The sequence below is a fragment of the Manacus candei genome, unplaced genomic scaffold, assembly GCF_025592945.1.
Source record: "Manacus candei isolate 608988 ecotype Guabito, Panama unplaced genomic scaffold, ASM2559294v1 h1tg000152l, whole genome shotgun sequence".
NCBI lineage: Eukaryota > Metazoa > Chordata > Aves > Passeriformes > Pipridae > Manacus > Manacus candei.
This window is the reverse complement of record NW_026138200.1, coordinates 1,265,543-1,278,936: the sequence shown is the minus strand read 5'-3', so window position 1 is coordinate 1,278,936 and position 13,394 is coordinate 1,265,543. Positions and strand designations below refer to the sequence as shown.

The window sequence follows — 13,394 nt, the reverse complement described above, 5'->3', positions numbered from 1 at the left end:
AATGTACTCTGTTGAAAAACAGCCAAGCTCCCTCAAACAAATCTTATTAATTCTACTTTCATTTTTTTTATTACTCAGATAGCTTTAAAGTCAAAGAATGAAGGCTGTGGGATCAGCAAAGCTGTTCTAAAGGAAACCAGTTCATCTTCTGTTTCTGTGTCCATTGCCTTTACTGTCAGCTGTATTGGCAGTTTGCTTGGTTTCCCAGAAATGTGTATTTCTGGCATGGTTTTTCAGATAGGGGAATTTTTTTTTTGGAAGCTTTCTGTTGGCAAAAGTAGGATGTGTAATTTGATATATGCGTTTTTATCTGCATGTAAGTGTGTTTTCTTTCATTTTGAATGTTGAATTAGTATCTTTGGGCAGACACAAGTAAAATGAGCTTTCTCTACCTGCTAAAAAGAGTAATTTTTCTTCTGGCAATAAGGTTTGATCTAGGTGTAGACTTAGCACCTGCATTTCTACTTGATTATTTGGGATTATGGCTGCTCAATATTGCCAAAAATGCAGCCTCTCATCAATCTCTACAACATTTTGGTGGTGTGCTATGTAATTTTCCTTGAGACCTTTTAATGTTCCGCTTGGTGGCAAATAATTGTCATGATACCTTTAATTATGGAGAAAAAAAAATTGCAACTTGAGAAAATTTATGGACAAGCAGATCTCTCCTATTGTGTTTAATACATATATTTTTACTGATTTTGACTACTATTCTCCACTTACAGGTTCCCTAAACCTTTTGTATAAGGTGACTTTTTAATAATTTCTTTTCTAGTGTCTGCTTATGGAGCGCAAACAGTTCTGTGAAAACTGCGGCAACTAATCCTCAATTCGTAGACATTTTTAAAAAACGAATCTGGAGGTTTGTGACTGTCGGATCAGACTGCAGGCAGAAAGAAGGCCAGAAAGTTTATTGATACTTTTTTTTTTTTTTTTTTTTTTTTTTAGCTCTTTTGTTTGTTTGTTTTCAGAGTGGTTTCCAAGCACTTGACAATGAAATACACTCAGAGACCAGAAAACTCAATAGTAGAATAAAGCTTTGGAGAACTTTTGTGCTTAGAGAACTAATCTGTTGCAACTGACTAAAAAAACACTTTTTTTTCTCCTTTGAAGAGAATTGAGCATTTGGTCAGCTATGCTTTTAAAAAAGAAGATACTCAGAATCAGTTAAGCCAAGAAATAGATAATAAGAAGCGCAGTCAGTAGAAGACATACCAGTTATTTTCTGGTTTTCCCTTTAAGAGGTTAAGTCTAAAGGGGCTGGTAATGGCTTAAATGCTCCCCTTTTCTCAGGAGGTCACAGAATCTTTAACCTTCTTTACAGCTGACAAGATTTTGAAGCAAAGCTATCCACAGATATTTTCCTAGGCGCACATTATTGTCCTGAGTACTGTTTCCTCTCTTATCTATCTGATCACCAGTAGTTGCACTGTCTGCATCAAAACATCTTTAAAAGTAATTTAAAAGTCCATGGTGGGTATTGAGCTGTTTTAAATATAAGCCATCAACTGTTGGCTTCAATGAATAGGAGTGTGAATCTAATTGTTCCTTTGCTACCTTACCTGCATAAAAGGGAATTTAAAATTTCTTCTTTCCAACCTCAGGCACAAGGGTAGTTCCATAAAGCTCTGTGCAGAAGTCATGACATCCCCATGTACTATAGCTTCCAACAGTTATTATGGAATCCTGTTTTTAGTAGATTCTCTCAAGTATGAGCAGTTATATACTGAAGCCTGTCAAGCCTTTGCTGTCAGTATGGCATGAATTTGTATGTGAATACTTTTTGCAGACACACATGGTGTTGTTCCTTAGCATAGGTTTATGGGAGGCTCTTTCCTTATTTGAAAATTTCAAAAGTGAGAGACCATTTCAGGCAAGGCCATTGACATGAATTTGCTGTGCAAATACACTCACGCTAAGTCAGGACGTTTGCAGTCCATTTGAGGATGAGATTGGAGTCTGAAGTACTTTTTTTTTTATTCATTCATTCATGGCTAGGCTTTGCAAACGAAGATTTGGGAAGGCTCTATCTGCATTTGTTACAGGCACGCTGGTGGCTTATGAGACCAATACAAGACAGACATATCCGATTGCAAAAGGCACAGCAGAAAGGCTCCTTAGATGGTATCTTCTGCAAGACACGATTCTTTCTGCGTTGCCTTTTCTCCTCGAGAGTGATCCTGCGTGTGTTCTCAAAGGAGACAGCTGCGTTATAGATGGTGTGTCTCCAGGCCTCCCGATTGGAGGCCAGAGTAGACCAGTTATGATGATCAATGTGGCCAAGGCTGAGATGTTGTTTCAGAGAGTCCTTGTATCTTCTCTTTGGGGCTCCTCTCTTGCGGCAGCCAGTGGCAAGTTCACCATAAAGCAGGATCTTAGGGAGGCGGTGGTCCTTCATCCTGGAGACGTGCCCTGCCCAAAGCAGCTGTGTTCTCAGTAACATGGCCTCTATACTTGTGACTGCTAGTCTGAAGTACTAAATAAACAGCTATGTGGCAGCTTTATACAGTATCTGGGGCTGGATCACATACTGAAATCAAGTCAACAAGGTCTGAATGTTGGGAGAAAGCAAACATGTCATGAACTGTGTAAACACATACTGGTTTGCCATAGAAAAGTTCCTTCATTGTGCTTGATAATGCTCAGGCCTCGGGGCAGAGATATTTCAAGGCTGTGGATACAGCAGCTTTGGTTCACAGGGGAATATTTGTTCCAAGAATGATCAGAAATATAGAAACTGAGACTGGGAAATGGTAAAAAATAAAAAAAAAAATTAAAAAAAAAAATTGGAGTTTTTAAGGGAGATATTAGAGATCTGATATTAGTCATCTATTCTGTAAGGCATTTCTGCAAGGCAGAGGTTAAACTCTTCTTTGCTGGAGATAAGACAAAGTAATGTGCTTAAAATGGAGCAAGAGATAGTTGTGGAACACATTTGGAACACTGATGATAGTGCCAGTAAAGTGACACGAATATGTTGCCCAAGGAAATTAGATTGTTATGGGATTTGCTGTTGCTGGTATTATTTAAGATGAACAACTGTTAAAGGTGGTTTAGTTGCAATTTAGTCTGGTGGAGACAATTGGCTAACCCCCTTGGTACCATTTTTTAAAAATAAAGACTTGCAGTGTAAAGACGTTTGTGCTTAGTAGTAACTGCTCCTGTTGAGCTCCAGCCAACCATGGTCAAGATTTTGCCTTCCTCTGACTATGTTGAGCTCTCTTGTCCTAAATAACATCCTAAGAGTACATCTGCCTAGAGGATAATATACTTCTCATATCTTTTAGGCTAAGGAAAAACCTCCATGCCTTGTTTGATTTAGACTTGAACTGATGGGGGAAGCAGCTTTCATCCAAAGAAAGTGAACTTCCTATTTTTAATGTAACTCAATTATTTTGTAACTTTATAATTAAAACAAGCCTATAAATGGGGATCTTTTTTCCTGACTAACGGCATTTAATTATGTGACACGAGGCTTTTATTTGCCGACTTTTCAACAAGTTATAAAATGTTTGTAAGAAAACAAGAGCCAGGGAGTCTACACTTCTTACGAAAGACTGTGGTTAACAAGACACTCATCATGCCCTGCATAAGAGTACATAGGTTCCCTTCTGTGCCTGACTCTGAAACAGAAATTAAAACTATGCTTGAGTTAGGAGAACTTGGTATGACTCAGATATCTTGTAATGCACTGCTGTGATGTACTCTTAAAACTTCTGCAGTAGGACGACCACTCCATGTATTGAAGGAGGTGCAAAAAACCAGAAGATTTTCTTAAAACACACACACACATAGTTGCTGAATGAACAGGTTTTGCATAAACCTACAAGGTTAATGTGTTTAGAGAGTTGAGATTAATGCTACAGGCTTGGGATTTAGTTAGCATCACAGAGCAATTTTTTCTCCTTCAAGTAGCATATGTGCTTTCCTTTTTTTATCCTTTCCTTGACTGCCAGAAAGCCAGCTGATAGAGGATTGTCAGGTGATTGTGATACAGAACTTTAAATTTTAATTTTAGACTTTTCTGGAAACCAGAAATGGTCTTTGAAGAAGTCCTCAGAAACATAAAATTTACATTTATATCACAAGTAGAAATTAGTCCTTTTATTCATGTAACTCCCAGGTCTGTCTGAGAGGTCTTCAAATTTTTTATGAAGTTAGAGCTTTATGAGCAAGGTTCAAACCTGGAGGTAACATCCCATTTCCTCATTAATAACATGGACAAATACATGAAGACCCTGAGATACACCAAAATATGGTAGGGGACTTCAGGCAAAGAGATTATTATATTTTATGTGCTGGTGGATTCTTGATTCATCTTTGCCTAGACATAGATTTGTCAACCTCTTCTCTTGTTTTGGCTTTTAACAAGTTTCACAGCATGGATATTACAGATTACAAATATATAAAAGAAGAACTGAGTGCGTCTAGGGGAAGTATAGCTTACATTAGTGTGTTTTTAGTCAGGTTTTCAGGTGGTTTGAGGACATGGTGAAATTAAAATAATTTTTAAGTGTTTTTCTTCCCTCCAGACATAACAGTGGTCTTTACCATGTCTCATCTCTTGTGTACCTGGGACTTGCCTTCAGCCTGGTTATTGCAGACCAAGAGAAGGAAGGGAAGTGGCCCCTTGTGAGCAGCTCTGGATTGTTTGGCATAGTTCTGATATGTTTCTCCTCTCACAGTGCCAATTGGTGAGGGACAGAAGAACGTTTCAGGCATCCCCAGCTGTCCCCTGCAGGAGGATTCCTTTAAAAAAATTAATAAAAAATACATGGTTTTACTGCAGGGATGAGGAAGCATACTCCTGGTAGCACAGGGGACTTCAGTGAATAGAGCTTTCTTTCAAAATTTCATAGGCTTTTAGGCAAAGTCTGTTGTTTTGACAATGATGTACATCTAGCTTTGGAAGAGATTTCAGAGACAACATCAGGACCCTTGGAGCCTGGACAAAATGGGAACAAAACTGCTCTCCAGGACAGGCAGGCTTGGCCATGTTCTAACATGAAACAGCTCCTGCTGTTGGTTGCTGAGAGAAGGCCTCTTGTTACATGGGAGTTACGGTCTCTGAAAGGGTGCTCAAGTCTTCAGAGATTTCAGGTAGCAGGTAAATGATGCACCAGGAATTGACTAAGCTTTAGGATAAACTTTCCTGCAGTTTTTCTTTTTGAGAACATAAACTGATGGTTGTTGATGTGTGAGTGGAACTAAAAGTGTTCCCTCGGTCCCACTGAAGAGTTGAACTTCTCTTTATAAAACATGAAACCCCTTTATCTTCGAAGAGCACATTAAATATAATATTCTAGATAATTTTTTACCTTGAGGTGTCAGTTATAGTAACAAGTATCTCTTGATAGACAAATGGCTCATTTTTTTTTCCATTATTTTTCCTCAAGGCATTATTATTTAACACTGGATTGAACCAGTGATCCTGGGTGATCAGATCTGGTTCTGCAATGTCTCGGGCATCCCATAGGTTTGAATAGTAGCAATATGAAAAATGAGAAGAGGAAAGAAGAAAACAGATGGTATATCCTGTCCCCTTAAATGCATAAATGAAGCAGGGGATGTTTCCCTTCATGGTGTACAAGATCCTTTGTGAATGTGACATTTCATCTAAGTTGAAGAGGCTTGTTCCAGGGGATGCCATGTCTGTTCTGTTCTGATATCAGGTGGTCCTGAATGATGCCTGTGGACCATTGAGTTTTACATGTCTATGATTCTTGAGGTTGTGTTTGAAATGTCTTACTGAAAATGTACACATCAAGGAGTTGTTGGGATAGAGAAAAGGTTTGCATGACAGACAAAGGAAAAGGAGTTGCTACGCCTGGGAACAGTACTGAAGAAGAAAAGTAGATGGAACAAAATGTGGCATTTGTGGAGTACCAGCTCTACAATTTATATGGAGTTTTTTATTATTTTTGTGTTTAATTTTAGAACTGACCAGCTTGTTGGAAGATGATGTTTATTCCTGCTTAAAGCTGCTGTTCTGAAAATAAACAGTAGAAGAATGTGGAAGAATTCAAGCCTCCGCTGCCTTTTAGCACTAGCTATTCTATGCCTAAGAAGCTTAGTATATAGCCAAGAGATAGGTGAGTTCATGGTAGTGTAATTCACTAATTACTTTTTTTTTCTATACTGACACCTTGTAATTACATTGCTTTCCTGCTAATTGTATATTCAGAAACTGTCACCTCTGTGGCCCCACACCATGGGGAAATAATGCCAGGCCTGGTTTCTGCTTTCCAGCACCCATCAGCATCTTGTAAACCAGTGCAAAACTGGGTGTTAAATTCTCCATAATGCAACTGATAGTCTGCATATGCAGTTGATGTAAATGCCTGCATTGAAACCTTCTTGCTGTATACGCCAGCTGTCTTCAATAATTTCACATGTTATCATTAACTGCCCTTCTGTCATTAATTGTCTTCCATGTGTAACAGTGGAGAAGAGCAAAAAAACTCATTAAATTTATCATCAAAGATTGAGGTTTTGCCATTGGCCCAAAGCCTGCTTATTAGACTAGGCAAGGAATGGATATTGTGGAAGGAGACAGCTACCTGTGTTATGCACAGGAGTACAAGCCCAGATCTTAGGTAATTCTAGAAAGCTGAGAGTCTGTGGCTTTCTAATCAGACACACAAATCGTTCAACAGTTTTCAAATACTGGCCAGACAGGCATGCAATAAAACTGTAAAAAGAAAGGCTACAGATGTGAACAATAGCAGTAGTTTTACAGTTGCTCACTTTTGACCTGCAGTTTTGAAACTGTATTTCTTCTATGATTTCAGGTTCTCTAGGGCACCCCCAGAATTTGAAATGTGTAACGCACAATTTACATGAAATGATCTGTACTTGGGATGTGTCTCCTAGAAGAAAACATGGACAAACTGACTTTTGCTATGCTGCCAAGTAAGTCCCACATATACCTGGTTGAAAAATAGCAAATTGTGATGAAAGTTTCTCCTTAGTCACTGCCCATGGAATTTGTGATGCTGTTTTTTCCCAGCATCTCCCCATCACTTTTCCTTGGGTGGTGCTCCCTCCAGGCCCTGTTAACTCAGGCAATGGCAAGGTTTCTGGCAAAGTTATTCCACGCTAACAATTTGCCTGCCAAAATCTGCTTGCTCTTTTCAAAGAAGATGCTCTTATTTACTCAGACTTCTCTGTGTGTCTGCCTATCCCTTGCTTAGAGTTTTCATGAGGGATATCTTCAAAACAGGTTCAGTCCAAAAGGAAATGAGAGTTGGAAGCAGCAAATCCTGATGTTATGGGCCAAAGCAGTAGAATATATGACATAAGTGTTGAGATTCACCTGTGGAAAAACAAGAAAAATCTCTTGGTGGCTGCCTTACAATCTTTATAAATTTTAAACTGTCTGAAGAGCATTGCATTAGAGGAAATGTACAAATTATTTCATAATTAGAATGGCTTTTGTGAAGTGAATGAGAGTGGAGAATTCTGAGAAAAGTTAAAAAACACCTTAAATCTTCTGTGTTTTTTTCACTAATGAGAACTACATGTTCAAATCCCCATGCAGTAGGTCTGCCAAATACTTATGTGCTAGGGATGAGTTCAAATCCATTCTGCATCTTGATCCTGCCCCTAGTCCAGATATTTATACAGTCTTTTTTCCTGTAAATTCTGCAGGCAGCCCAGACTTTTCCTTGGGGTCCCGGGGCTTGGCTGCACTTAGTCCACCTACATGCTTGATTCTCTGCGTCTCATTATTCCTGCTGCATTGCCAGCTATCATTTCTATTTTAAAAAAAATAATCCATATATGTGACATTGTGGCCAGAGTTCAGGAGTGCAGAGTTCAGGAGGTACTGCCCTCTAAACAGGAACAATCATGTAGCTGCTGCTGTTTCTCCTTAGCAAAGCAGAACAGGTTGGGGGCCCTGAAGCAAAGAGGATGAGAGCTGAGCTTAGTGCAAACATCCCTGAGGGAAAGAGGTTTTGTTTTTCGGTTGCCCAAACATCCTCTAATAATATCTCAGTACAGAAGAGGAATAGTCTTTCTGAGCACTCAAGTCTCAGCTGGCCTTCGCTAGCCCAGAGTCTTGCGTGAATCTTAAAGAGTTCAGCCCAAGCTCTTGACTCCTGCTGATGGGAGCTCGGGGTCCCGTTCCAGTTCATAAGTGAGTAACAGTCCCTCAGCAGGAAGTCTGGCATTGTTCTCTCTGCTTTCCTTCCTCCCATCATTGCCCCAAGAGGAAGGTCTGGATTTTTCCAAACTTTCTGCCTTTCTAGTTGCATATCAGTGATAATGAGCAAAGGGACTTGACCCATCCATATTATTGTTTCCTCTATATATCTGCATCCCCAAGACAAAAGCCAGATCAGATCGTGCTGAGCACTGCACAAACATTAAGCACAAGTTGTATTTTCACCTGGGATCTTAGCAGTCCTCTCCCCTGCCCTCTGCTCTTTCCTCATGAACTGAGCAGCAGAAGGGAGCTAAAAAATTTGTTCTAAGATGCAGACACAGGTGGTAAATCTGCTCCCATATGCCATTACTTTGAGAAGAAATGAAGGGAGAGGAAGTCAGGAAACATAAATGGTAGGGGAGATACTGTTAGGTTTGGGCTTTTGTTGGTTTTTTGGGGGGGTTCTTTATAATATTTTTTAAATACTTTTATTTTATTTTGCTTATTTTTAAATATTGATTCATGATGACTGTAGGTTTCAAAAATGTATCTTTTGCTGGCCTCAAGTTGTGCCAGAGGAGATTTAGATTAGATATTAGGAAATTTTTTTCACAGAAAGGTTTGTAAAACATTGGAACAGACTATCCAGGGAAGTAAGGGAAGTCACGAGCCCTAGAAGTGTTCAAAAAACATGTGGATATAGCTTAGTGGACGTGGTTTAGTGGTGCTGGTGCTAGGTTGACAGTTGCATTTGTGTTGAATAATCTTAAAGGTCTTTTCCAAACTTAACAGTTCTGTGATTTTCAATAAAAGATCGGGTTTTCACTTTGAACTGTTCTCTTAACAACTGGTAGTTGCATTACGCAGCTAGTGCACAGCCTATGGCTACAATGAAAGTGACTTGAAAGATGAGGAAATGCCTATTAATCTGATACTAACCAAAGCCCTTGGAAGTCTCACTCCTTCACAAACTTGATATGGAGCTCTCTGTTTATTAGAGGGAATTTGTGTTTTATTAGTGTCCAAGAATAGGACTTGCCTTAGCTGCCTATCAGCTGAAATAACTGCTTAATCCTCTCTGTCTTTTCAGTGACCTCCCCACTCCGGTGTGTTTTAAAACTAAGGAGAAAAGGGTTGAGATTCCAGTCCCACACAGTTCCAGCACAGTGACAATAACTACAAACAGCATCTCTGGAACTGCTTTGGCTACCAAAGAATTTAAAATTCACAAGAAAGATATCTGTAAGTATCAGGTTTTATGTGTGTATACAAAGCCTTTACACTGTGTTTAACAATTCTCCAGATGTGTATATGCTTGCAGTTTTCTTTGACAGTATTCCTGTAGCTAAAATGTTGATATACTGAGTCCATATGAAGCTACCGTGCATCATAGGTTTTTTTCTCTAATCCTTCAGAGGAAAGAAAACTCCTCTTACCCATAGCTCATAGTAGAGAAGTCAAGAGCAGAATGTGACAAGGAAAGCAAAATACAACACTGTTACATCCCCAACTCTTTGCCCTTTTTTATCTTAGTTATGAGTTAGGAAGGATTTGTAAACAAATTCCTAATCTACATACTGAGGTACCTGCATGGGTTTTAAAGTGCTTTTGGTCAGACTTGGCTTGGGAAAGGCAGAATAAACTCCCTAGTGTCTCTTCTTCCATTTTGGATGCTACAGAATGAAGTAGCTTACTCCTGCAATTTCAGAATACTTCAAGGGAAATTATATCATATGTCACTCCTGACAGGATCATATTGTCCTAATATATGCCAAATTTACCCGTTCTGTTCAGCTGTATATGAAACTGAGAAAATACGTTTATTCTTGGGAGATAGACTGCTTCATGTTGGAGTCATAAATAAGTCAGACTTTTTCCCACTTCTTTCCATACGAAGGAAGAAGTTGTAAACTGAAGATGGCACTGCCACCATCTTCCATGCTTGCTTTAGGCTTCAATTTTGGTTTGATTCCTTAGTCCTTTAGTGTAGTCAAATTCTAATGTCAGTAATATTCCTTATCCATGCTTCTGTTTACAGTTGAGAGCTGCTCAAGAACTTTAACAAAATGCAACTCACAAATATTTGGGCAACACACTGGGTTCTCCAGGATATTGCTGACTCCAGGCAGGATGAGTCTCTCAGGTTCATCACAGGTTATCGTAGGCAGTGTTGAACTGTGCTGAACACTTTGCAGCTCTCAGATCCATGTTCAGGACTGAATTGGATGTATCACACGTTTTAAAAATATGTTTTGTCTTGCAGCAGGCCAAATGAACTGCCATAACCCTTGTGTTACCATAATTCTTCCCTGCTTCTCAGTCTCTTGCTTCATCACTGCCCATTTGTAGAAGAGGTCTTCTGTTTAATCTCCCTGTCCTGTCCACATCACGATGTCATGCCTTTAGTATTTCTTCTAGCTTAAAATCACTTTCCCCATGGTCTTCTTCAGGCCATCATGTGAGCTTCTTCCGTCCTCTGCTTCTACTCTCCTTTTTCCCTGCTATCATTTTTGTTGCAAATCCCCACTTCCTTACTGGTATCCAAAACTTACTTCTTTTGGGGATGGTTTTCCATCATCTTCCCTAGAAGTGTTCTTATGCATGCTTCAAAGACTGTCACCATGTTTCCTTTGCCTCTGCAGTATTGAATATCCTGTAAAAGACAGGATACCTTTCTTTCTTAATATGCATTATGAAGAGTCATATTCATGACCAGTTACTCGCATATCTTCATGCTGAGATATCAAAAAAAAATGCTACCTAGTGATTCATCAGCACTTGTGCTTTCCTGAGAACTTTCATGCTCAAGTAATGACAGAACCTCTCTCATTCTAATTACAGAGATTGAGTTACATGTTTATATGGCTACTAGCCAGTTCAGAGCAGAGAGACGTGGCTGTTGAACACCTGTAGGGCTCGTGTTGCTGACTAATGACTTGAGTATGGGGTTTTTTCTCCCTCTCTTTTTCAAGTGTTTATTCCTGTCGCTCCACGCATTCTTAGTTTAACGCCTGACTTTTCAACTTCCACATTAAATCTGAAGTGGAGTGATAATGGATCGGTCTTCCCAGATGGACTGGATGCTGTTTGGCAGATTCAGATACTCCGAAAAGAAACAATGGAAAAAGTCACACAAGTAAGCCCTTTTCTTCCCTTATGAAAAATACATATGCAATTTTTGCCCTTGGTAATATTCTGAGGTCATTTGAAGAAAGCTGAGAATGATGAAGATTGTAGAGCTTTGTAGAACCTTCTAGTCATGCTTCTAGTATGTAATTTCTTTTTAAGTTTCAAAGTTATGAGAAGACTGACTACTATACTGTCAGTACTGAGTCACACCATTTTATTTTTTTAATCTAGTACAGGGATTTTTTAATTAGAACTTGCTTGTAAATTTGGCAGATATTTTACACCATTGTCTCTACTTCTCCAACAGTATGTCAAGTCTTGGTCTCTGAATGCTCAGCTTGTTTTTTTCTTTTTTTTGTAACCACAGTTCTTCCAAGCCAATTTGTAGCTCTGTTCTAAGCATTTCAGTAATGGAGAAAAGACAAAATGTGCAGCCTGGGACATTTTAGAAAATTTGGAACATTTCACTGTCTGGGAGTGGCCCAGGATACTGGGATGCAGTATATACCTATTTAAATGCTTGGTGAGCTTCCTGCTCTCTCTCAAATGTCTGCCCTCTGGTATTTCTTGCAGACAGTCTACCTGGCTGGTGGGCTTTTTAGTAAGTTAGGCTTTTGTCCAAGTAAGTTCACTGTGCAACTGAAAGTTAGATGGGACACTCCAATAATCTCTCAGGATATTATGCTTTAATTCATTTAATTTGCCATTCTGTTGACACCTTGGAGATTATAAGTCATTATGAGCAGGTGTTTATAAGCTCTATCTTTGTTATTTTTTTGCGTGTGAAAACTCTGCAGGTTACTTACCACTCAAAACTGACTCACGAAGACATCATTCTTTCTTGGAACTGGACGTCAGATATGCCTTTGGAGTGCGCATCGCACTATGTGAAGATTCGCTGTTATATTAATGTAACACAGTTTGTTGGCGTCAAGGAGTGGAGCGACTGGAGCCCAGTAGAAGTGATCCTTGGTATGTTTGTTCCCTTGCCACCACAGGGACTTTGATTTCTTTGTAAGAAGTGAGCCAAAGTCAGAGAAAAAGCATTAGGCATTAATGGACTGCTGGCTTTGAGGATGTTTTGATTGGAGAAATAATGCAATCACTAGTTAATGAAACCTAGTAAACATTTATTTGTATGCATTGGAGTGCTCCTCAGTCACATTTTAGCTGATCAGCACCATATTTATAGCAAATTGTTCATGTGGGATTTTTGTTTGTTTGTTTTCTTTCTTCTCTACTAGGAAAAGATACCGATCCCAGTGAGAGTGGAGTGTTTCCTCTGGATACTGTGGTGGCAGTAGGTTCAGATGTAACATTTTGTTGTATCCATGAAGAAGGTCAGAACATAACAAATATGAGTTATGGATCAAAGCCCTACCCAATGATACAGCTGAGCAGTCGGAGCCATGCAATCAGAGTACTAAATGCCAGTGCCTCAGATTCCAGTGGAACAAACGTCGTGTGCAGACTCAACAATGGAATGATGGAGGGAACTGTCCTGTTTGTAGGATGTAGGTATCATTATGTTTACTAACCTCGGGAAAATCAAAATCATTTTGAGACTCTTAGAGTTCTGCTAGGAAACAAATACTACTGTGGCTTTCCTCCCCCCCCCTCCCCCCACCCCGCCTTTGGTTTTGAGCATGAACTGGGATTGTACTTGTTTCACTGCGGAAACCCCAGCTCATGGAGAAGACACCAAGTTTGGGAGGATGAGAAGGTACCCATATAAGCCCTCCTCTTTTAGAACCTGGCCCAGTGCTTCTTTCTTTGATCTCTTGTTCTAAGGTACTTTTTCATGATCTGGAACACTCAGTAGTTTATTGCCATATGAATATTCATCCCCGGTCTATATCACTGTAGGTTTACATCTGTTCTGGTTTAGTCCATGGCAAGGTGAGAGTAAGAGCAAGAATTGTAAATGCAAACTTTTTTTTACCAATCAGTCAAATGAAGACAATAAAACAGACTTGCAACAAAACATGCTCATCCAGGGCAGTAGCTCCTTGGGAGCTAATTACAGCAGAGGAGACCAGCCGACAATTCCTTTTTCCTGGACACTCTTCTAAAACACCCTTTCAGTATTTTCTTTAAAGGTACTGAATCACTGTGC

The 13,394-nt window shown here is 39.4% G+C and overlaps 1 protein-coding gene across 8 annotated transcripts in view; it reads left to right on the top strand.

Moving 5' to 3' along the window:
- The window catches only part of LIFR (LIF receptor subunit alpha), a 91,983-nt gene that overhangs the window by 48,404 nt on the left and 30,185 nt on the right, over positions 1–13,394 (top strand). For all 8 annotated transcript variants that reach the window (XM_051772342.1, XM_051772341.1, XM_051772344.1 and 5 more), the window contains 6 exons: positions 5,938–6,092; positions 6,792–6,912; positions 9,240–9,391; positions 11,122–11,285; positions 12,076–12,250; positions 12,523–12,792. In XM_051772342.1, the coding sequence (XP_051628302.1) occupies positions 6,011–6,092; positions 6,792–6,912; positions 9,240–9,391; positions 11,122–11,285; positions 12,076–12,250; positions 12,523–12,792 (964 nt within the window). In that variant the 5' untranslated portion in view covers positions 5,938–6,010. The remainder of the gene's footprint in view (positions 1–5,937; positions 6,093–6,791; positions 6,913–9,239; positions 9,392–11,121; positions 11,286–12,075; positions 12,251–12,522; positions 12,793–13,394) is intronic.